Source organism: Myxocyprinus asiaticus, chromosome 43, assembly GCF_019703515.2.
Source record: "Myxocyprinus asiaticus isolate MX2 ecotype Aquarium Trade chromosome 43, UBuf_Myxa_2, whole genome shotgun sequence".
NCBI classification, from domain to species: Eukaryota; Metazoa; Chordata; class Actinopteri; order Cypriniformes; family Catostomidae; genus Myxocyprinus; species Myxocyprinus asiaticus.
The window spans coordinates 27,828,533-27,850,127 of NC_059386.1; the positions used below are offsets into that span (position 1 = coordinate 27,828,533).

Genomic DNA, 21,595 nt, shown 5'->3' on the forward strand with positions numbered 1-21,595 from the left:
ATTAATTTTTATTTTTGGGTGAACTATCCCTTTAATAATTCAGAGAATTAAGATCTTACATAATATGTTATATTTATAAAAATAAATAAATAAATAAATAAAACCAGACATTTCTTAAAGATATGGTAAACCCATAAAACCTTAAATTCACTTGTAATATTAGATCTTAAATATTAGAAAAGACTTAAGTTAAAAATGAGAATCATTGATTCATCAGATAGTTCTTTCAAATTTATTTCAGTTAACCACTTAAAAGTTCTGCTTTAAGTTAGGCACCTGATACAATCGGTCCTAGGTGCCTGTTATGCATTTCCACACGTAGGTGGAGTCCCATCCCATGATGGGGGAAAAAAGGGACTTCTTTATTTAAAAAAGAAAAAAAAGAAAAAAAGTTTATTGATGTCAGAAGCATACCAGAATGTCAACAAAACAAGTTTTTTTTTTATAATTTCTGCAATTACAGTGGTATTCAAAATACAGCAAAATAACTGATACGACGATTTACTAATGATAATAAAATTTGATCTGAAAAAAAAAAGAGTAAACAAACAAAAATAGTACATTAAGATATGAATTACATCCTCACATTGAAACTAGGTTGTGTGCTGGGCACTTCTAAAACTCAACTGATCCCAAGACAATTTTACAACCCCCTTTTTTTTGTTTTATTGTACCGGGTAAGGATACTGGTGTGTGAACGTTGTTTAAGAAATTGAACTAATAACTAAATTAAGGGTTGGGGCATTTGAACAAACACAGAGGACACTTCTGTAGTGTTAACTATACAAAAAAGGAAGAAAAAAAAAAAAAGAACTGTACAGCTTAAAAACATATCATATACACAGCCTTATTTCTTTCATATTTGTTTTTTTTTTTTTACTTTTAATGTTTTTTATTTCATTTCATTTACCCATTTTATGGCCTCAGTAAAGTGTACATGGGGGTTAAATGCTTTACAAACAACAAGATAAGCTCGAAATGTTATTTATCTACTCGTCATCCTCATCCTCATCGTCGTCCTCCTCCTCCTCATCATCATCATCTTCATCATCGTCATCATTAACCTTGTCTGGCTTGGAAGGGGCTTTGGCTGCACCACCTCCCACTTTGCCTTTAGAGCGATAGGCAGCAATGTCCTATAAGAAAACATGAACATATTTGGAAATTTCGGATAATATGCAGATAATGTCAGTTGACTATTTTCAGGGCAGTAAATAAGTATGAAGCTGATTGGGCGTGGCATCGCTTCTCACCTTCTCATACTTCTCTTTCAGCTTGGCTGCCTTCTTCTCATATGGCTGCTTCTCCTCAGCTGATATTTTGTTCCACTTCTCACCCAGCTTCTTGGCTACATCTCCGATAGACAAACCCGGGGTCTCTTCTTTCACCTTGGGTCGGAAATCCGCACAGAAAATAAAGAATGCAGACCTTTGATTGAACGGAGGAAAAAATGCAAATGTTATGGTTATGGGCCGACTACGATGCCAAATTATGCATCAGAACCAAGTGAGATACTTACGGGGGTCTCTTGGGAGCATTGGGGTCCTTAAACCTCTTCTTCTTCTCGCCTTTGGGTGGAATGTAGTTCTTCATCTCCCTCTCGTAACGCGCCTTGTCGAGTTTGGCCATATCTTCAAACTTCCCTTTTTCCTTGGCTGACATAGTCTGAGAAAGGAAAAAAATACAACTTCATTGTTAAGAAGGAAGGAAATGGGCAGTACAACAGATTACGTACATAAAAAAAATAAAAAATCATGAACCTTCCATCGCTCTGAGCACTTTTTGGAAAACTCAGAGAAGTTGACCGACGCCTCGGGGTGTTTCTTCTTATGCTCCTCTCTGCAGGTCTGGACAAAGTATGCATAAGAAGACATTTTGCCTCTTGGTTTTGTTGGATCCTTCCCCATTGTTGCTTAGATATCCTTGAGAGAGAAAATAATAAATTAAATTAAAAAGTAATGCAAAAAAAAAATAAATAAAGTATTTTGACATGATTATATTAACATCAGCGCTTCCCTGTTAACTGGTCGTTTTCTTTAGTACTAGTATTTGAGAGGCGCACATTTGAACATGATGTATTTAAAGTTTTTTTTCCACGACAAATTTGACAACTTGTGATAATGTGACAGATTGCTGCTTTAGCAAATAAAAAAGTCCTTTCTGCACGTTTAAAACGTATAAAAGACAGTATAAATACTTACACTTTTTAAAATATATTTTTTTCATAAGTTAAAAAGGGTTAAAAAGAGTAAAAATAACCTAGTTAAATAAAGTTCTTTTATATGCCAAAGTACGCGAAAGATCGCAAAACGGGTAAAAAATTCTTAATTATGGAGTTCACTTTCACCGTATTCTCCGTTGAAAAGAGCCTATTTCTCTCTATGTACCGTTCAAATAGCAATGGCGCACACTCTTGTCTCGCTGAAGGAAAGGAGGTCAACAACGACGGCAATATTTCTTCTTCCATTTTGTGAGAAAGCCTTCTTCATGAAAGAAAGTCCCCCTAAAATGTCTCCACCCGCCTTCCTGCTCTCTTTTGGACACGACAAACAAACGGCGCGGGTCGGTTTTCCTGACCGAAAATTGTTTCCTTCGCAAAAAGCCCAGTGCATTCGCCCGGTGTATAGTAATACATTGGGTCTGTGCTGTGCGGAGTTTGCAGTGGGCTCGCAATGGCCGCTTGTCTTCATGCACTAACACTGAGAATATGGCTCCTTCTCTTTGTGTCAGCGCTCAGCCATTACACTGCTTTGCAATAGGGGGGAGCCGAGCGACCGCATTACCTACCGCACTTCAACTCTCAATTTAACATCCTTCTCACTCACCGAAAATTTGGAAAATACCCGCGTTGCAATAACGAAAGATGGAATTTTTATTTTCCGCCTCGAAAACGCACGTTTTGAGCACCGGTGGTGTAGAAAACACGATTTGAAAAAGTTGAAGCGAACTGCGCCTGTCTATGGCTCTGTAGCTTTGCCTTGTTTCCTATGCGAGTACAGTCAGCCATTACAGTAAAGCGCAGCTCCTGATGTGATTTTTTTCGCCTGTATCTTTGTCATTTCAATATATCCGAGCTTACAAATCCATACACTTAAGAATGGTGTTTTACTTTAATTTTTTTGCCAGTCAGTTTTTTTCCTTTCTTATCAATTCTCATAGTTCACTGTCTTCTCCTGACAGACATCCCCTGTAAAGCGCTGCAATGGCTGCTCGCTAGCACTATCACCGTCCATAGACCTTGTTTGTACGCAATTCTGTCACCGAGTTGTCCGCTTAACATCAAACAGTGCATTTCAAACAGTCTGCCAAAAAATTTTTTTCACATTTGCAGTATTTTAACCCATCGAATACAATCATATATTTTCTCTGTAAAATTTTTAAGGCGTACATCAAGAGAAATTAAATACAAATACAAAAACTAAGGTTATTGTCATTCTCATTCTGAGGGGATAATACCCTCGTTTTTTAGCGTTTCGTAAAAATCTCCTCAAAATTACAATAGCTTTTTTACAAGGTCAATTGCCTATGGTTTCCTGGCCTTTTTTCGCAATTTTTGTACTTACCTCACACTTTAAAATGTCTACAAGCTGACACTTACCACTGTCTTGTCTAGATAGTGAATGTACTGCAATGGCTGTATGTGGATGTAATAGCGCTACGCAGTAGTCTGCTCTCTCAACCCTCTAGCATTACTCTCTATAGGGCTTTCATCCCATTGGCTACCGCCTCGCCGAACATTTATGTGATTGGCTGAACGCTTTCCATTGTCCTAATAAGAGCCGGGCTGCGATTGGCTGCCTTTTGTGAAACGTCATGAGTGTTTTAAATGGCGGGTTAATACAAAATACTGAGGGTGTGTGTGCGTTTTTTGTCTCAGCTTAAAGCAAAGGCTGTGTGCACTGTGTTGGCTGTAGTAGTACTGTGTTCTATGTGTTCCACGCGGAGTGCTGAATGAATGAGTTAGTCAATGTGGAGTGTCACCGTTGCTATGAGGTATTAAACGCTGAATGAAAGAGTGGTCGGTCCAACAGACAACTTGTTTAAATGTGGATGTGGGTCACATTTAAACGAAAATATGCAATTATGAGTGATATTTATTAGAATGGTTTAATGGGTGGGATTTGCTTTAGACTATCAAAAACTGACTATTTAGTAAGGTTCAGGTTTTTTCAATATGCCAAAACGCCACAGGTGCATTACAGCAGACTGATAGTTGGTTCTTAATTTGAATAATTAAAGGACAACATCTTCAAGACAATGGGAAAACACTTATATCAGGGATTTACACTCAATAAACATACGTGTAGAAATCAAAGCATTTAGACTACAACCACTGAAATGTTTACTTACATTAGATAAATACAATGGCAAATTTTAGAGACAGATATACTTGGTTCAGAGAAAATCAATAATGGTACAACATTATTAGCAAATATGTTGATGTCATGTTTATAATTATTATATATATCTGTCTATCTATCTATCGCAGAAATGAAAACTACCACAATGCTGACATAGACGTAATAACAAAAAGAGACAGCACGAAAATAACAAATGCATTTCTATCTAACCCATAATAATTCAGAGACCAAATTAATGTCATACCATACGCACACAGAAGAGCGAAGGCCCATGCATGTTAATGACTAGATCTTGGAAAAAATTATGCAAATACGTTTTGTTAGGGACGGGGGGCAGCGGATAAACCACCGAAGGAGTCTGATGGTGAATTGATGCACATCTAGCTTATTCTATTGTTTCAAAGGCAAGAGCAGCTGTAGCGCTCTACGACTCATCAACACAAGCGCGACGCCTGTCAAGCACATGGTCACTGACGCACAGGCATATGCTGTTATTGAACACATAGACGGTGGCACTGACACTTTGGGTAGCCTACTTGAAGGGGCATTGTCGATTTGTGATTTACTGGAGTTGAGGTTTCTTTGGAAGACGAAATATATATATATATATATATATATATATATATATATATATATATATATATATATATATATAACATTTAGAACTTATTTATTATTTTAGGTAAATATTATATTCATAAATAGTAGATGGTCAAAAATAAAAAATAAAAGATACCAAATTTTAGTCAGTTTAAAGTTGAGTTTTATCCGTATCTGAACCATTGGATGATGTAAGAAACAACAAAGCTATAAAGACTTTGGCCTGCTGTTGAGCTTTGAATTTTTACAGTTCTTTGTGACTTATTTTTCTGTGGCTTTTGAACTAGTGTCTTATCTGAAACTCTTTTTAATATCCCCTTTGAATATAGTTGTACTTCTATATTCTGTCTGTTTTTTCTTCTTTGCATTTATTATATGTTGTGATAAAGCATAAAAAATAATCAATTTGTGATTAATTTAGAACCATGTTTCACACAGTCATGGTTTTGTGATTTTAAGTGAAAGTCGATTTAATATATTTATAAAATCTCTGGCATTATTTGGCGCTTTAGTACAAATATCACAAATGAGAAAATGCTTTCTGATTATAAAAACTGAAAGTTATAATTGAACTTTGATTTGGGCAAACATGTTTATAATACCTCTGTGGCCAAATAGATCACATGAAACATAGAACAATCTAATTACTGGTTGATTTTATTTAATCAACAGGGTAATTTGTAAATAGCAATATAATTTTACATTTCAACACTGAAATCGCGCATTTGACTTTGTTTTTATCTTGTTTAACATCTTTATGCCTGTGCATTTCCGTCCAATAGTCTACTGTTAATTCTAGTCTAGACTTGAGTTTTGACATTGTTGTGGATTCAACCCGTGTTACTGCGTAATTTAATTTATGACTACTGCATATTTTCAATTGTCCACATCTCCTGTAGTACACTTACAATCCGGACGATGGCGCTCTTGGATTGTAAAATAATGTTTGTAAAAACTTTATTAGTTTCCTCTTCAAAACCGGAAACTGTACGTTGAACGTACGACTGAGAGCATGCACATGGACATGTCTCCTACCGGTGTTCTGGAACTGCCGAATGTGTCCATGAAATCCAGTTTGGATATTCCCCACATTCGACCCGGTTTCGAGGTACGTGTGGGTGCAGATGAACAGCGCATCTACGCATTGTGAACGCACTGTATTAGTAGGTTTGGTCGATCTATTTGCTATACAGTCAACTCACTGTTGATTTGGTTATTCGCGCGTGATAGCGCTCAAAAAAGAATCAGAAATATAAAAATATTGCTTTATAGATGTGTTTCAAGTCATCGGGAATATTAAGCACGAGATATTAAGCAATTATTGAGAGTGTTCTGGCATAATGTATGTTACCCCATGGGAATTATTAAGGTTTTGTTGTATGCTCAACGCTATAGCTACATGCATCCTCATGCTCATTCTCAAGTGATAGTAAGAAATTGGTTTGCAATCTCAATATCAAACCAATTCAGTTGCAATGCATGAGAACTAAGATTAAACTTACAGTACTTTCAATGCAGCACTGTATTGATATTCTTCATACCTTCTCGTCAGGGGTTTGTTTTAAAGCCCTATCCCAAAGTATTAAAGGGGTAGTTCAACCAAAAATGAATGGGTCAAGCACTAGGAAGCCTAATTGAGCTTGAAATCATGATCGTGCACTGCAATGGCAAGATGTACAGAGAAAAATGGAATTATATTTTGGTCTGTTCTCACCCAAAACCAATTGGATCGCATGACAAGACATGAATTAAACAACTGGAGTGTTAAGATTACTTTAATGCTTCCTTTGAGCTTTTTGGAGCTTTAAATTGTTGGTCACCATTCACTTGCATTGTATGGACCTACAGAGCTGAGATATTCTTCTAAAAATAATTTTTCATTTTTGGGTGAACTGTTCCTTTATACTTGTTATTTCAGTTGATCAGTTTTACTTGCTCTGTTCAAACTTTTTGTAGATAATTTCAGTGTTCTATTTATGTTTTATAAACTTCATAAGAATTCTAAGTTTAAAATTTGAAATTCTCCTATTGTTTTTACACTGATAGAATGCATCAGCCTTCACAACCTACCCAAGAGCAAAGATGACATGGTGGTATTTGCATACTGAATTGTGATTGGTCTGAATGTTGACCAGAAACTTCTTAAAACTTAATTAGCATGACCATTCTCTCGCTGTCTTGCAAGCAATGGTATTTCCATCAGGAAATGGAAACAGTTTGTTTAGAAAGTAAGTTTGGAACACTGAAGGATGAGTTACTTTGTTTCAAGAATTGTGTGGTCAAGTTAGTTATCCCTAATTGAGCTGACTGATAATATCTCAGATTTTGTCCTCTCTCACTGCAGCGCATTCAGAGGCTGAGCCAAGTTTATGGCAACAGGACTCATCAAAGAACAGAAACCTCAGTGGCATGAAAATGAACGGCGAAGGCACTGGTATAGGAGGTCCAACCCCAGCTGTGGTGGGGTATTTGGGAAAAGTCAGTTATACTCGGTTCTCTCCCTCTGTCACTTGTGCAAAGCTCTGTCACCATCAAATTTATTCATATTGGACAATCTATGGAAACATTATCATTTGGAAATTGACCCCCACTCTTGCCCCCAAATGAGAAACAAGAGCAACACGGAGATCTGTTAAAAAGTAAAAGGCGAAAGAAGTGTCATAAAAACAGTGTACTTTCGTGTAAATTTCACTGAATATTTCTTTATGAATTGGTGGAATGTTTATTATGTGAGGAGTGTGGTTCTAATTTTTTAAGTTTTTTTTTAATAGCGTGAAGATAAAAATGGCTCATCTGGGAACTGTCCGTGGTGCTTGGCAAAAGGTCAGACAAATGCTTTGCGGTTCTATGCTGTCAACTTGGAGGAGACCGTTTTGCTCTGTACAAACCCAGTGGTGAGTCTCATTCTTTGTAAATGTCTATTTTCTAGGTTAGGAAATGTTCACTGTTAAATAGGTGGGTGAATTTCACAAAGTCTGTCAAGAATATGTAATTAAATTTTTTTTTTTTTTTATCTCGTTACTGTAATCTATATATAAGATATATTATTTAAATGCAAAGTAATTTTTGTCATGGTAGTGTTTGTCTATTAATACTTTTTAATATAACTTAAATATTTAGATATTTTAAAATTATTAATTCAGAATTAGAAAACTCTCAAAATTAAAATATCTTGACACATTCTGGTAATGAGAGTGTTTGGGGGAAATGCACTGAATTGTCATGAAAATATTGTCACAAAGAATAATCTTAATGGTCCTACAATATGTTTTCTTTTCTTAAGATAATTTAAATAATAATTTTTCTCTTATGACCCTGAAACCCTGTCTACACCAGACGCGAGCATGCATCACATCAAAAGCAAATAGATCCAATTATAATCAATGAAACTATCTACACTGGAAGCGTCTGTTGGCGCGCATCGCGCCAGTAGTAAACGGATGTCCCGTTCCATTTTGCACTTCATGCGCTGGTGCTACTCGTACCAACAAGACAAATAAAAAGTTCAGAACGTTCGCTTCGACGCGTCCAGTGTAGACAGCCTCTGACACTTTCTTGACAGACTTTGTGAGATTCACCTAGTTGTTGTGTCAAGCTATTTATATTCCACATTGGCAATTGATACTTTATATTTTTATTTGATGCTTTTGAATCAACAAGTACATTGATTGTCCAGTCATTGAGTTATTATTGTTTTTGGTCTCTTTGCAGTGCCTTTACCCATTGGTTAGTCGACCTCTGGAAGATGTGCGTGCTAGTTTGCCCACACTTAAAGATCTGGATGGATGCAAAAGGAAAGCTTCTTCCCTGTCTGTGGTCGAGGACGTATCCTCCCCTTCAAAGCAATTGAGAGAGGAGAAGCTGGAAATTTTGTCTACAGTGTCTGAGCCATGTGTTGTGGATCTTAATGAATGCACACCTCCAAATGACACTGTTCAAAATGAAACATTTATGGATGATCAGTCAATACTGGAAAAGAACACTGAGGAACAATATCCTGAAGTGAAAACAATTAGCACTGATGTGGATTTAAATCTGTGGGGCACGAAGGACGGCTGTGTATCTAGCACTCAAGATGAGGTCAAGGAGACGTTTGGAATGAATGTTGATGTGAAATCATCAGCAGAGCTGGTTCCTGTGCAGCCACATCTCTTTTGGAAAAACGAGGATAACCTGTGTTGGTTGGATTCATTGTTGGTGATGCTTGTGAACTGCAAGACTATCAGAGAAACTCCATGTCAGAATGTAAGGCTGACCGACAAGTTGACGTCAGCGCCTTGCAGCAGCTCTGCTGTTTGGAACCTTTGCTCAGCATACGACAAGACATGTGCCTATCTACAGTCCAAGCAACTGCAGGATGAAGGTAAAAGTACGACAAATTATTTTCAGTTTTTTCTGGTCAGTCCAGTTGTTCAGATTTTCGTTGACCCTGGTCACATTTTCACAGGCCCTGAGGTGTAAATTAAGAATTTTTTTTTAGCAACATGTTTTTAACGAGGTGTCAGAAGTCAATTATTTTTTTTATTGCACATGAAGATTTCTTTGAAGATAAATTGACAGAAATAATCTAAATATTTTAAAAGTTGAATAACTTTGAAGAGTTATTATATTCAATAACAACTGAAAAAGAGGCAGCATCAATTTATTTACATAGGACTATCTCAGCCAAAAAATATTTATTTTGCTTGAATGTTACATTTTTGACAATTTTGCCCTCTTGTGTTGATTCTCGTGCACAGCCGACAGAAAACAATATTGTTCCCTGGTTTTCACAACTTTGCTGGTTCCTGTACTGTTTTTTATTCATCTATGTTGGACATTAATCTTAAAGCCAAAGTATACTTCACGCGACCACGTTGCATAAATTTACGTAGCGTAAATTTCATCATAAACCCTGTGACCAACTCGCAGATGCGGTTGTCGTCTGTGTGCATCGTATTCTTATGCATCAGCCAATGACTACTGAAAGAGTATCACAAAGAAGTTGTAGTGGGCATGCGTGAAACGCGTTTGTATTCGCTCGTGGTCAGAAGAATATACTCACATAGGCAACGTGGTCGACCAGGTACGAGCCAATCCGGAACACGCAAAATCTAAGTATACCTGGGCCTTCAGACCATTGCATCGCATCTCACTGTTTTGTCAGCGTCTCATGCCATGAGTGTTCCATTTTTATGATGGCAGTTAAAGGCGGTGCTTAAGAGCCCTGCGTTCTCTTGCATTGTTGCACTCTGTACAGCAAGAATGTGTCCTGTGTGTACACCCCCCACACTGTTTTGCACCTCTACTTCCTCAACAGCAGCTGTACGTGTGTGCAAACTGAAATAATGGCGTAAAATACAGCACTGCCCAACTGAGCAAGTGACCTCTCGCACTGGCCTCAAGTCTTTTGGGCCAACTTTTCTGACAAGCTCTGGGGCCGGATTCATGAAACGTTCTTAACAAGAAATTTCCTCTTAACTACCATTTTCTTAATTTCTAACTTAAAGGTGCTGTAAGCGATTCTTTTTTCAATGGAATGGTATGCAGAAAATGTTCCTACTCCCTGAAAGTTATTAATGAAGTGTTGTGAGATATCTCACCGATCTCTATGACAGCTCTAGACTTAGTAAACATCAAACAAAAATGTGTCCAACAGCTGCGGTCTTTAACACTTTTGCCTGTCAATCATTTTGAACGTTCTCATAGTGTTTTAGTTGAAGCGAATCATTGGGACTTACTGCCATATCCAGATTCATAATAGTTGTCAGTTGAGGGTGCCATGCAAACACGCACTAATGCTGCTTTTCTGTTCGGAGTCGGTCTCAACGATATCTTTGATGTGCGGTGTTTTGGAAAGAGGGGGCGTGATTAATTCAGCATCTCGGTCTTGTGGAATTAGAACCGCTAAAATCGCTTACGGCACCTTTAAGAATAAAGTTACGAATTTTTTGTATCCCCAAAAAAACATTTAAGTTCCTATTTTTTTCTTTACTCCTAAAGAAATTAATAGTAATTTTGAAACATATGTATAAAATCATGAGCAATCACATGAGATGAAGACGCTAGTCATATCAGTAACCTTATAAAAGCTGTTTTATTCTACATGGAGAGGGTCTCTTCATGGGGGCTGCCATGTTAGAAACACATAACCAGCCAAATACTATTTAATCTCAGTAACCACCTTGATATTGGACATTTTCACTCTTGGATTAAAGTAATCATGGCTGACTGTGTCTAGTGAATTTCTACAGTGGCATGTGTAACTAAAAACTATTGATTTTAAATGGTACTGCATCCAAGCCGTTAGATGTCAGTGTAAGTCCAAGATGATACAAAGACAAAAGTTACTGAGTGCATCATTAAGATTGTTTTCAAGTAAAGAAACGTAACAAGAATTTAAATTCTTGAATTTGTTTTATTAAAAATTGTCACAATGGATTCACGTGAGTCACTGTTTATTAAAATAAAATGGAAAATGCTTTCCATCTTTATGCCAAACAAAAGACTGCTTTTCAGCATCAGTGGAAACAAAGATCAGCTTTTCAGCAAAAACACTCTCAGAACTAGAGCCCGACCGATATGGGATTTTTGAGACCGATACCGATTTTAGAGAGGGGAAATTCACCGATTACCGATATTGTGGCCGATATATTTAATTTTGAGCTGGAATGAAAACAGACCTTTTCTGTGTGGATTTTTCACCGATTTATGACTATGCAAAGTACTAAGAAGGCTGCTTTTTTTAAACAAATATTTTTATCAAATATTTTGACATTATTATTGTACATTGTCAGCAAATTCTAGAAATGAACACTGAGAAAATAAAGAATAAATAAAAATACAATAAATAGCTTAATAAATATCAGTACTGTTTAGTATCAGTCAGATGCTGACCATTAAAATAAAGAATAAATAAAAATAAAATAAATAGCTAAATAAACATAAGTATTGTTTAGTATCAGTCAAATGCTGTCCATTAAAATAAAGAATAAATAAAAAATAAAATAAATAGCTAAATAATCAGTACTGTTTAGTATCAGTCAAATGCTGACCATTAAAATAAAGAATACATACAAATAAAATAAATAGCTAAATAAACATCAGTATTGTTTAGTATCAGTCAAATGCTGTCCATTAAAATAAAGAATAAATAAAAATAAAATAAATAGCTAAATAAACATCAGTACTGTTTAGTATCAGTCAAATGCTGACCATTAAAATAAAGAATAAATAAAAATAAAAGAAATAGCTAAATAAACATCAGTACTGTTTAGTATCAGTCAAATGCTGACTATATTAATACTGCCGAGTCAAGATAAACAGATAAGCAGCAGTGTTACACCATATTCTGCTATACAAATTCAGGGGAGACTTTCAACGGTGGAAAATCAGACTTCTAAATATTACATTTTATAAATGCAACGACTGGAATTGTTCGGTAGAAGGGGGTACCAAACTGAATCCTGAACAAAACAGTTTGGTGAATACATGTTTACTCATTAGCTTCCACTCAGCTGACAACAATGTAGTTACGTGATTAGCTAGTTAGCTATAAGCTCGTTGTCACAGAGAGTAAAAGACGGACGTTGTTTATTTTATTTTCCAGCATTGTGTCTTACCAACTAGGTAACAGCGTAGCATGAAATCAACACTCAGCAGACACAATCCACCACTGCACCGTTTTCTGCTGAGCTGCAAAAAGATGCTCTGATGTTTACCTTTAAATCATTACTGACTGCACTGACAAACTATAGCTGGCTAACAGCAAACAGACATGAGTGACATGGTTGTCAGGGACAAGGTTAATGTTATATTAGTTATATTGAAAAGGGAAAATGATGGGGTCATTGTTTATTAGGTTTCCAGTATGTATTTCACAAACTAGTTAACTTACCGAGACACAGCTCTACTCCGCCCTGTCTGCAGAGCCACCATCAGCTCAGCTCTGTAATCAGTGGAGTCAGAGTGCGCTCTGCTGGACAAACTACGCTATGACACCAATTCTGAAGCATTGTTTTATGCATTATATGTTCTGAAAAAAAGTTTTCATATCGGTAAAATCGGTGAAAGGATAATATCGGCCGATAATATCAGCCGACCGATATATCGGTCGGGCACTACTCAGAACACAGACATGCAATCTCTGGTGTGTAACTCTCTCTGCCTCGTCTGTCGACTGGCTCTCCTATTATCTCCCCCTTCTTTCACTGCGGACACAGACATGTAATTAGTCACAATTCACCCTAGGTGGAAACCTTTACCGCCGCCTCTTTCCCTCAGATGAACACCCGACCATGCCCCTGCCACCACATACCCCCACCACCTGACTCAGGCCAGAGAGCCATCCGGAACCCCCCCTTTCTTGTGAGGAAGTCTGCGACAGCCTTCAGTCTTCAGTCTTCAGTATGCCCCCCGGCCTGTGGACCACCTCGAACTTAAACTGCTAGAGTGCCAGATACCAACGGGCGATCTGGGCGTTGGCATCCTTCATGCGGTGGAACCACTGGAGCATGGTCCGAACAGAGGGTTAATGCCCGTCCCAACAAATAGTAGCGGAGGGTGAGAACCACCCACTTGATGGCCAGACACTCCTTTTCTATGGCACTGTACTTAGTCTCTCTCATTGAAAGCTTCCGACTAATGTACAGTACTGCGCGTTCCTCCCCCCCACCACCTAGGGTGTCACCGCACCCAGCCCCCTGTCCAATGCGTCCATCTGCAAAACAAAAGGGAGAGAGAAGTTAGGAGAATGTAGAAGCGGCCCACCACATAGTGCTGCTTTCACCTGTGTAAAGACTTGTTGGCATGGCTCCATTCACTGGACCGGATCTGGTGCCCACTTTTTAGTGAGGTCAGTCAATGGGTTGGTGACATCCGAATAATTAGGCACAAATCTGATAATAGCCAGCCAGCCCGAGGAACTGCCTCACCTCCTTTTTGGTCTTAGGTCTGGGACTAGTTGCAGTTGCGCACTTGCGCACTTCTTCGGGTTGGCCGTGAGCCCCGACTGCCTCAGTATTCTCAGCACAGCCCTCAGATGCTGCATGTGCTGCTGCCAGTCATTAATGTAGATAATGATATCATCCAGATATGCAGTGGCGTAAGCAGCGTGAGGTCTGAGGACTCGTCCATGAGTCGCTGGAACGTAGCCGGGGCCCCGAACAAGCCGAATGGAAGGGTCACAAATTGGTGTAAACCTAACGGTGTGGAAAAAGGCAGTTTTTTCGCAGGACATTTGTTATAAGGGAATCTGCCAATAACCCTTTGTTAAATCCAGTGTTGAATAAAAGTGAACCGTGCCCAACCAATTGAGCAGTTTGTCAATACGAGGCATTGGATAGCATCAAATTTCAACACTGCATTGAGTTTCCTATAATCCACACAGAACCAGACCGAGCCATCGCTCTTTGGCACTAGATCAACTGGACTGGCCCAATCACTATGGTATTCTTCTATTACCCCCATATCGAGCATAGCCTTTAATTTCTCCCGTACCACTTGTTTTTTTGTGTTTGGGTAATCGGTAGGGACAACTATTTACCACTACTCCTGGGGTCATTTCGATGTGGTGTTCTATGAGATTAGTGCGGCCAGGAAGAGGCGAGAACACGTCAGAAAATTCCCTTTGCAACCTGCCAACCTCCGTGAGTTAGGATGGCGAGAGGTGGTCTCCACAAGTGACCTGGGCGACTCGATCGGTGGCTTTTTTTTTATTTTCTCCCCAATTTGGAATGCCTAATTCCCAATGCGCTCAAGGTCCTCATGGTGGCGTAGTGACTCGCCTCAATTCGGGTGGCAGAGGACGAATCTCAGTTGCCTCCGTGTCTGACACCGTCAATCTTATCACGTGGCTTGTTGAGCGTGTTATCACGGAGACACAGCGTGTGTGGAGGCTTTACGCTATTCTCCGCGGCATCCTCACACAAATCACCGTGTGCCCCACCGAGAGCGAGAACCACATTAAAGCGACCACGAGGAGGTTACCCCATGTGACTCTACCCTCCCTAGCAACCGGGCCAATTTGGTTGCTTAGTAGACCTGGCTGGAGTGATCGGTGGGTTTTAAGATCATCTCCGGTCCGAGCTCCTCCCTCTCTGGGACCACTGCCGCCAGCGTCGTGGGGACCACCTCTCTCCACGATTTTAGGAGATTGAGGTGGTAAATCTGATGTGCCCCGCCCCTATCCGTACGCACCACCTCATAGTCGATTTCCCCGACTCGCCATGTGACCTCAAATGGCCCTTGCCACTTAGCAAGTAATTTAGAGCTCGATGTGTGTAGCAATACAAGAACTTTATCTCCCAGTGTAAATTCCCGTAGCTGAGCTCCCCTGTTATAGAGCCAGGACTGACGTTCTTGAGCCTGTAGCAAATTCTCCTGTGATAGTCGCCCCCAATGTGTGGAGTTTTGCTCTCAGGTCAAGAACGTATTGAATTTAGTTTTTGCTGTTTGAAGGTCCCTCCTCCCAACTTTCTTTCATGATGTCTAGCACGCCACGTGGCTTCCTCCCATACATCAGTTCAATCAGGGAAAACCATGTGGAGTCTTGCGGGACCTCTCTTACTGCATATAACAGGGGTTCGAGCCACTTATTCCAATTCCAAGCATGTTCGTGCACAAACTTAAAAATCAGGTTTTTCAGGTCTGAGTAAATCATTCGACCAAGCCGTCCGCCAGAACTAACACAAAGTGATGCCCGCATGCTGACCGTTCAAATGGCCCGACAAGGTGCATGCCAATTCAAAGGGGACCTCGATCAACGGGGGCAGATTCACCAGCTGACATTCGCAGCTTGTCGCACACCACCGGTAAACATCCCTGCGAATGCCCAGCCAATAGAAATGGGCCATGAGATGGCTTAGTGTTTTTCCCTGTCCCAAGTGACCTACCATCAGACTATGATGAGCCGCCTGGAATAACATTTCCCGACGACAACTGGGTTGTATCTTCCTTTGTCTGAGCGTCTTGTGTCACTCAATACAACGATCGTTTATAATTGAATAATACGGATATGTGAATGCAATGCACGGCTGAAGGTGCTGACCATCAATTACTTTCACTTGGTTAAACGCATGCTTATGGGTTTCGTCTTGCGTCTACTCCAGAGGGAAATCCCCAGCGGGGACTCCTCTAAGGGCTGGGGATGTCGAGGCTTCCCTCTCCCTTACATCATCCTGATGCGGAGCTGACGCAGATGGCCAAGGCTCCGCCTCCCAGCCAGCACATTGCACACCCCACACCGTCTCGCTGTATCACAGGACCCATTCACACACAACCCCTTTAACACCTTTTGAAAAGCCGGCCAATTGGTTCCCAAAATTAGTGGATGGTTGAGGCGAGGACTAACCACAGCCTCAATATTATGCTTTTGACCCCGGAATAGAATGGTGACGGTCACTACAGGATAATCGTGAATGTCCCCATGCACACACCTCACCCTCATCCGATTATTTGCATCCAATGCCCCATTTTTAACCAAGCATTGATGAATGGAGGTTTAGTTACAACCTGAGTCCACCAAGGCTTGGTGTAAGGCAAGGCTCTCCCTCAGACGAATCCCTGACCATGCCACCGCTCCACAATAATTTTTTCATTAGAAGGCAGATACACACTTTAAGTTAAAATACTTATAGCGAAATGCTCGCTACTTACAAAAAGGGTTAATAGATCGATAAATTTACTGTTACAATTGACCAGTGTTGAAGTATTGAATTTGTGTTAGACAAGGCAATCTTATGAGCAGGCTAGTATAATCAAACTATGTCAAAGCCTATAATTTTATTCTTAAGGAAAAAATATTAAGAAAAAACTTACAAATTTTTCAATGAATTGCTCTTACAAACTTCTTACAATTTAATCTAAGAACTTTCTTATTTTTTTTCTTAAGAACAAAAATCCAGCCCCTGTATTATAAGTGTTTCTGTTTTTCTCACAAACAGACAAGGTAACCAGAGTTCCTGCTGATGTCCTGGAGGAGGCTGAGCGACAGCTCTCTGCTCTCCGTCTGTCATTCTTCAAACTCCTTCAGCCCACACTCAAGTGTGAAATTGGTAAAAGATTTCAACTGATTTTGTAAAATTATATTAATCATAACAAATTGATTTGTTGTAATTTGTATTTAGTGATGATCTACCTGTCTCATAGGTCAGCAGGAAACACCTGTTTTTGCACTGCCTCTTCTTCTCCGGTCGGATAAATGGGCTCAGGATCTTTTCCAGCATACCATCTGTTGGGAATTTAAGTGCACAGCCTGTGGTTATACTCTCAACGACAGGTACCTTTTTTTATTTTTTGACTTGTGATTTCTGTTAAACGATGACTCCAGATGTGGCTTTGTGTGCATGTTAATTTTGTAGTGGAAGAGCAAATGTTCCATTATTTATAATCACCATTCATGTCTCAATTCTCTGAAGCTAGTTAGTTATACACTATATCTCTTTTTTTTAATCGATGTCTCATTGGCTGACTAAATGTATTTTATAATTCATTTTTGCCTACAGAGTTTCTATTTGGTGTCTGTCTTAATTTTTTTTACTTTGTTTTGTGACTTTCTGTGGCATTTTTCAATGCCTCCTAAGTGTGCTTATTGAAACTATGGGGTGTTTTTTTTTGTTTTCATGCTCATGTAACAACCTTTCTTTTCTCTTTCAGTGTTGAGAAGACTCTTACAACATTCACTCGTATTCTTTCTGACTGGCACCCGCTAAAAGCAATCCACCGCACTCAATGCAGTAACTGCAACCGCAAAAACCAGAGGAGAAAAATGGTGCCTGAGAGGTTAGAGTATTATATTTCCTTATTTTGGAAATATTTCCACTGATAGCCTGCCTCCTTGTTTAATTGACAATTGAGCTTTTATATTTGCAGGCTGTCCTCTGTATTTGCTCTGCACTTTGTGGAGGGCTTGCCAAGGAAAGACCTCTCTAGATACTCTTTTGAGTTCCAGGGCTCTCAGTACAATGTTAGGACTATAATCCAGTTCAATAAGAATCTCCAGCACTTTGTCACCTGGATCCACCAGAGTAATGGTGAGTCAGTCTTATTCGGTTATTTAGTCTGTAGTTGTGAAGTCTGTTGGTTGATGCATTCTGGATTTCATGATGTAATCTGCTTAAGTTCAGCACAGTTAGCTTAACATTCAAAGCATTTAGTTTGTGCAACATTGCTATATAGGAACAAAATGAGGAACAGTGGCTAAAAAAGACAGTAGACATCCATGCTCCATTAATTGAGTTGTTTAAGGAATAGTTCATTCAAAAATGAAAATTCTCTCATCATTTACTCACCCTCATGCCACCCCAAATTTTTATGACTTTCTCTCTTTTGCTGAACACAAACGAAGATTTTTTTTTAAAATATCTCAGCTATGCAAGTGAATGGTGGTCAGAACTTTGAAGGTCCAAAAAGCATAAAAAGGCAGCATAAAAGTAATCCATTAGACTCCAGTGTTTAAATCCATATCTTCTGAAGCAATATGCTAGGTGTGGGTGAGAAACAAATCCATATGTAAGTCCTTTTTTATTATAAATTCTCCTCCCTGCCCAATAGGTGGCGATATGCACGATGAATACGAATCTGCAATAACAAAAGAAGTGAAAGTGGAAATTTATAGTTAAAATAAATGACTTAAATATTGATCCGTTTCTAACCCACACTTATCATATCACTTCTGAAGATAAGGATTTAACCACTGGAGTCATATGGATTACTTTTGGATTACATATGTCATGCATAACCTTTTTTTTTTTTTTCTTTTTCTGTTTTATAGGATCATGGCTAGAACTTGACGATTTGAAATACCCCCGCAGCATCACCCACAAACGGTTAACACTGCCTGCCAATGAAATACATGTTGTTTTCTGGGAGGTAGACTCCAACAAAGATAGAGCCTCAGAGATCTGCCCACTGACAACTCCCCTGGCAGTCTCAAATGTTGACAATAATAAACTCCTTCACAAACTGTCAGATTCTGCTGCCAATGACACGTCTGTCCTCGGTACAATCACTGTAAATGAGGACAAGGATTTGGCTGTTGCCAGTACCATAGATGCATCTATTGGCAATACCACATTAATGGATGCTTTCGAGGGACTTTCACACACAGACATTATGACCCTCACTCCAGCCACTAATGGAACACATCTTCAGGTTCCCAAGACCCCAGCCATTGTGCCAGCTGTCCTCCCATATCTTCCAAAAGCATCTAGTTTGTCTCGTAACTCTGAGTCCGTTTGTCAACCCTCAAGTCCTCCAAAACGCCAGAGATGCAGTTCTGGTTCTAAAGAAGAATCTTCTTTAGTAGCTCCAAAAATAACTCTGCCCTCAGTTGGGAGGTCATCAGTACCTACAGAAAAACATGTCCCTTTACCCCTTGCGTCAAGTGGTAGTACTCTCGCTGGTGCACTAAGCTGTTCCACCTTACTTCAGCGCTATGCTTCATTCCAGTCTACACCAGTAAAACCTCATCCTTCTGCCCCCAAACCAAAACTAAAATATGAAGGCAGTGAAGCTCTGCCAGCAAAGCCAGCTGATTTGTTTGGTGGTTTCATAACCAAGAAATTGCCTAATCTGCCATATCCTGGCGGAGTTGTGAAAAATCCTTCAGTAGTACCTCAGCAGAAACCAATCAACCCTCCTGGAACCATGTGCCCTCCTGGGAAAGTGTCTGAGATCTTCAAATTTTCTGGTAAGAAAACTCCAAAACTTTCAGTTTCCAATCAGCCACTTGGCACTACTGAAGCCCTCAGGCTAAAGCTAATGAAGAAGCTCAAGGCCAAAAAAAAGAAACTTGCCAAGCTTAATGAGCTTCTTGGAAACAGAGAAGCTACACCCAAACCGGACAGCACAGCGTTTTCGTCGCCCTACTCTGTCACTTCAAGTACCTCAGCGTACAGCCCAGCATATGACCAGTTCTTTGCCGAGCTTTTGTCTCCTGCAACCACCGTTAGCAACCTCTCACCTGATAGTACAGGTCTCCTGGAGATGTTGAACAACAGCCAGAATGTGGACACAACAAATGGAAGTGAACAGGTAAATTCTTCTGCTGCAACTGTGGTTCCAGAACCAACTTTCCAGAACTACGCCCCCTCTACAAATGATTCGGCCATGGCTCTTGATGAATATTTGGAAACATGGATGGGGCAAACTTCTACAGAGAACAAAGATTTTAATGCTTTAGATCTCTTTTTCTGATTAAGGAAAAGCTTTTAGACTTTAAGAACCATGAGTTTGGTCTGGTGTTGTTCCTAAACTCACTTCTTTATATTTTTGTATTGAGGAAGAATTTTGATGGGAACACCCTGTAGTACATTGTCAGTTCATCAGAATCCAGAGTTCATATTTTGTCTTATTCACTTGAAGGCTAAGAAAACATTAAATGGGGCAGTCTAGACAAAATGTTTGAAGATCAAATTATGTGTTATGTACTTGTAAGATTTGTGCAGCGTTGTACAGTTGTCTGTTTAATTATTAATTTTTTATTCATTCTTGTTTTTTTTTAATGGTCAGTGTATTTAATCTAAGTTATTAAATGCTCTCAAAATCTGAATATTATGTTTATTTATTTAGGTTTTTATTTCAGTGGGGATAAAAATGGAATTAAAAGTAGGCCTGTCATCACCTGTTTTATATTTGTCAAAAGCAGTAATTTTGCACTTAAAATTCCACAATTACAAAAAAGGGAGTTTTATGTCCATAATAAAAATAAGATTTGCGAATGCAGTTGGACCAAAAAGATGTCTATTGCCTCATTAACTGCCCATTAATAATAATCATTATCATCAGTATTGTATTATTGTATTATAGTAATAATATTCAAGTGTGCTGGATTCCTCAAAAACACTGAATACTGGACCAAGGCGATCCAAGTCCACTTTCAAGTTCAGGTTTAATGTTGATGCAAGATTTACAGCTGAAATGTCATGATGTAAGTGATGTTCAGTTGTCTTTGTGTTGCCAACTACATAGTTTCATTGTATCAGTCAATTTAATGAGCGTCAATCCATTTTTATTTATATAGCGCTTTTCACAACATGCATTGGTTCAGAGCAGATTTACAGGAAATTATGCTGTAATGTCTAAAAGTTCTCATTGAGCAGTTTAAATGAAAAACATGATTGAAAATCATTGTTTCAAAATTATTTGTCTTTAGGCCCCCAGTGACAAAGCCAAAGGACTGTGGTAAGGAACCCAAAACTCCATAAGATGTTAGTTAATGCAGAAAAAAAAAAAAAAAAAAAAAAAGTCATGTATTAATCGAGTAATGACTTTGGTGGGCAATTTATAGAAGTCTAGGATATTAATTGAACTGTAAGATTAATGAGTAAGTGTCTTTAAATTCCATCCTGAATTGACCGTGGAAGTGCACCTTGATGCTATGTCCTTTTTTATTTGGCTGATGAAGGCTATAGTTGGAATAAATTTATTGTCTATGTATTCCATTTTAAGAGTGTGTAGTCCATCCTAAGTCCGAGGTGCAGGCAGTGGCCAGTGAAGTATCACTCGTCGTATGGTTGGAGTTGGCAGCAGTTCATCCTCTGTGAAGCCCAACGTAATTGAAGTGATGCAGACAGTGATCATTGAAGCACCCGTCGCTTTCTGGCTGGCACAGACTGGTTAGTATTCATCGCTCCAGCGACACATAGCCAGGGATG

General features: G+C 39.1%; 2 protein-coding genes across 6 annotated transcripts; one reads left to right on the forward strand and one right to left on the reverse strand.

Annotated features, from left to right (window-relative positions):
* Positions 1-218: 218 nt before the first annotated feature.
* LOC127433627 (high mobility group-T protein-like) lies at positions 219-3,720 on the reverse strand. The gene is made up of 5 exons (XM_051685672.1): positions 3,599-3,720; positions 1,761-1,922; positions 1,520-1,665; positions 1,254-1,428; positions 219-1,136 (listed from the first exon to the last, which is right to left on the reverse strand). The coding sequence occupies exons 2-5, from the start codon at positions 1,905-1,907 to the stop codon at positions 990-992; spliced, it is 615 nt and encodes a 204-aa protein (XP_051541632.1). The 5' UTR covers positions 1,908-1,922; positions 3,599-3,720; the 3' UTR covers positions 219-989.
* A 2,219-nt stretch (positions 3,721-5,939) lies between these two features.
* Positions 5,940-20,490, forward strand: LOC127433688 (SUMO-specific isopeptidase USPL1-like). 5 transcript variants are annotated; one of them, XM_051685782.1, is made up of 10 exons: positions 5,940-6,069; positions 7,008-7,189; positions 7,306-7,439; positions 7,733-7,855; positions 8,673-9,330; positions 16,883-16,993; positions 17,088-17,217; positions 17,595-17,720; positions 17,811-17,971; positions 18,712-20,490. In XM_051685782.1, the coding sequence occupies exons 2-10, from the start codon at positions 7,120-7,122 to the stop codon at positions 20,133-20,135; spliced, it is 2,937 nt and encodes a 978-aa protein (XP_051541742.1). In that variant the 5' UTR covers positions 5,940-6,069; positions 7,008-7,119; the 3' UTR covers positions 20,136-20,490. The 5 variants fall into 5 exon arrangements, with proteins under 5 accessions (XP_051541742.1, XP_051541744.1, XP_051541741.1 ...); XM_051685781.1 differs by having other exon boundaries at positions 5,959-6,124; XM_051685783.1 differs by having other exon boundaries at positions 5,959-6,124; positions 8,673-9,324.
* Positions 20,491-21,595: the final 1,105 nt, after the last annotated feature.

Excerpts from the sequence above, each read along its gene's own strand:
- LOC127433627 (XM_051685672.1), bottom strand. The coding sequence starts at position 1,907 with ATGGGGAAGGATCCAACAAAACCAAGAGGCAAAATGTCTTCTTATGCA. Across the intron at positions 1,666-1,760 it reads AGTGCTCAGAGCGATGGAAG|ACTATGTCAGCCAAGGAAAA; the intron begins GTTCATGATTTT and ends TTCCTTTCTCAG. Across the intron at positions 1,137-1,253 it reads TGAAAGAGAAGTATGAGAAG|GACATTGCTGCCTATCGCTC; the intron begins GTGAGAAGCGAT and ends GTTTTCTTATAG.
- LOC127433688 (XM_051685782.1), top strand. The coding sequence starts at position 7,120 with ATGACCATTCTCTCGCTGTCTTGCAAGCAATGGTATTTCCATCAGGAA. Across the intron at positions 7,190-7,305 it reads GGAAACAGTTTGTTTAGAAA|CGCATTCAGAGGCTGAGCCA; the intron begins GTAAGTTTGGAA and ends CTCTCACTGCAG. Across the intron at positions 9,331-16,882 it reads ACTGCAGGATGAAGGTAAAA|ACAAGGTAACCAGAGTTCCT; the intron begins GTACGACAAATT and ends TCTCACAAACAG.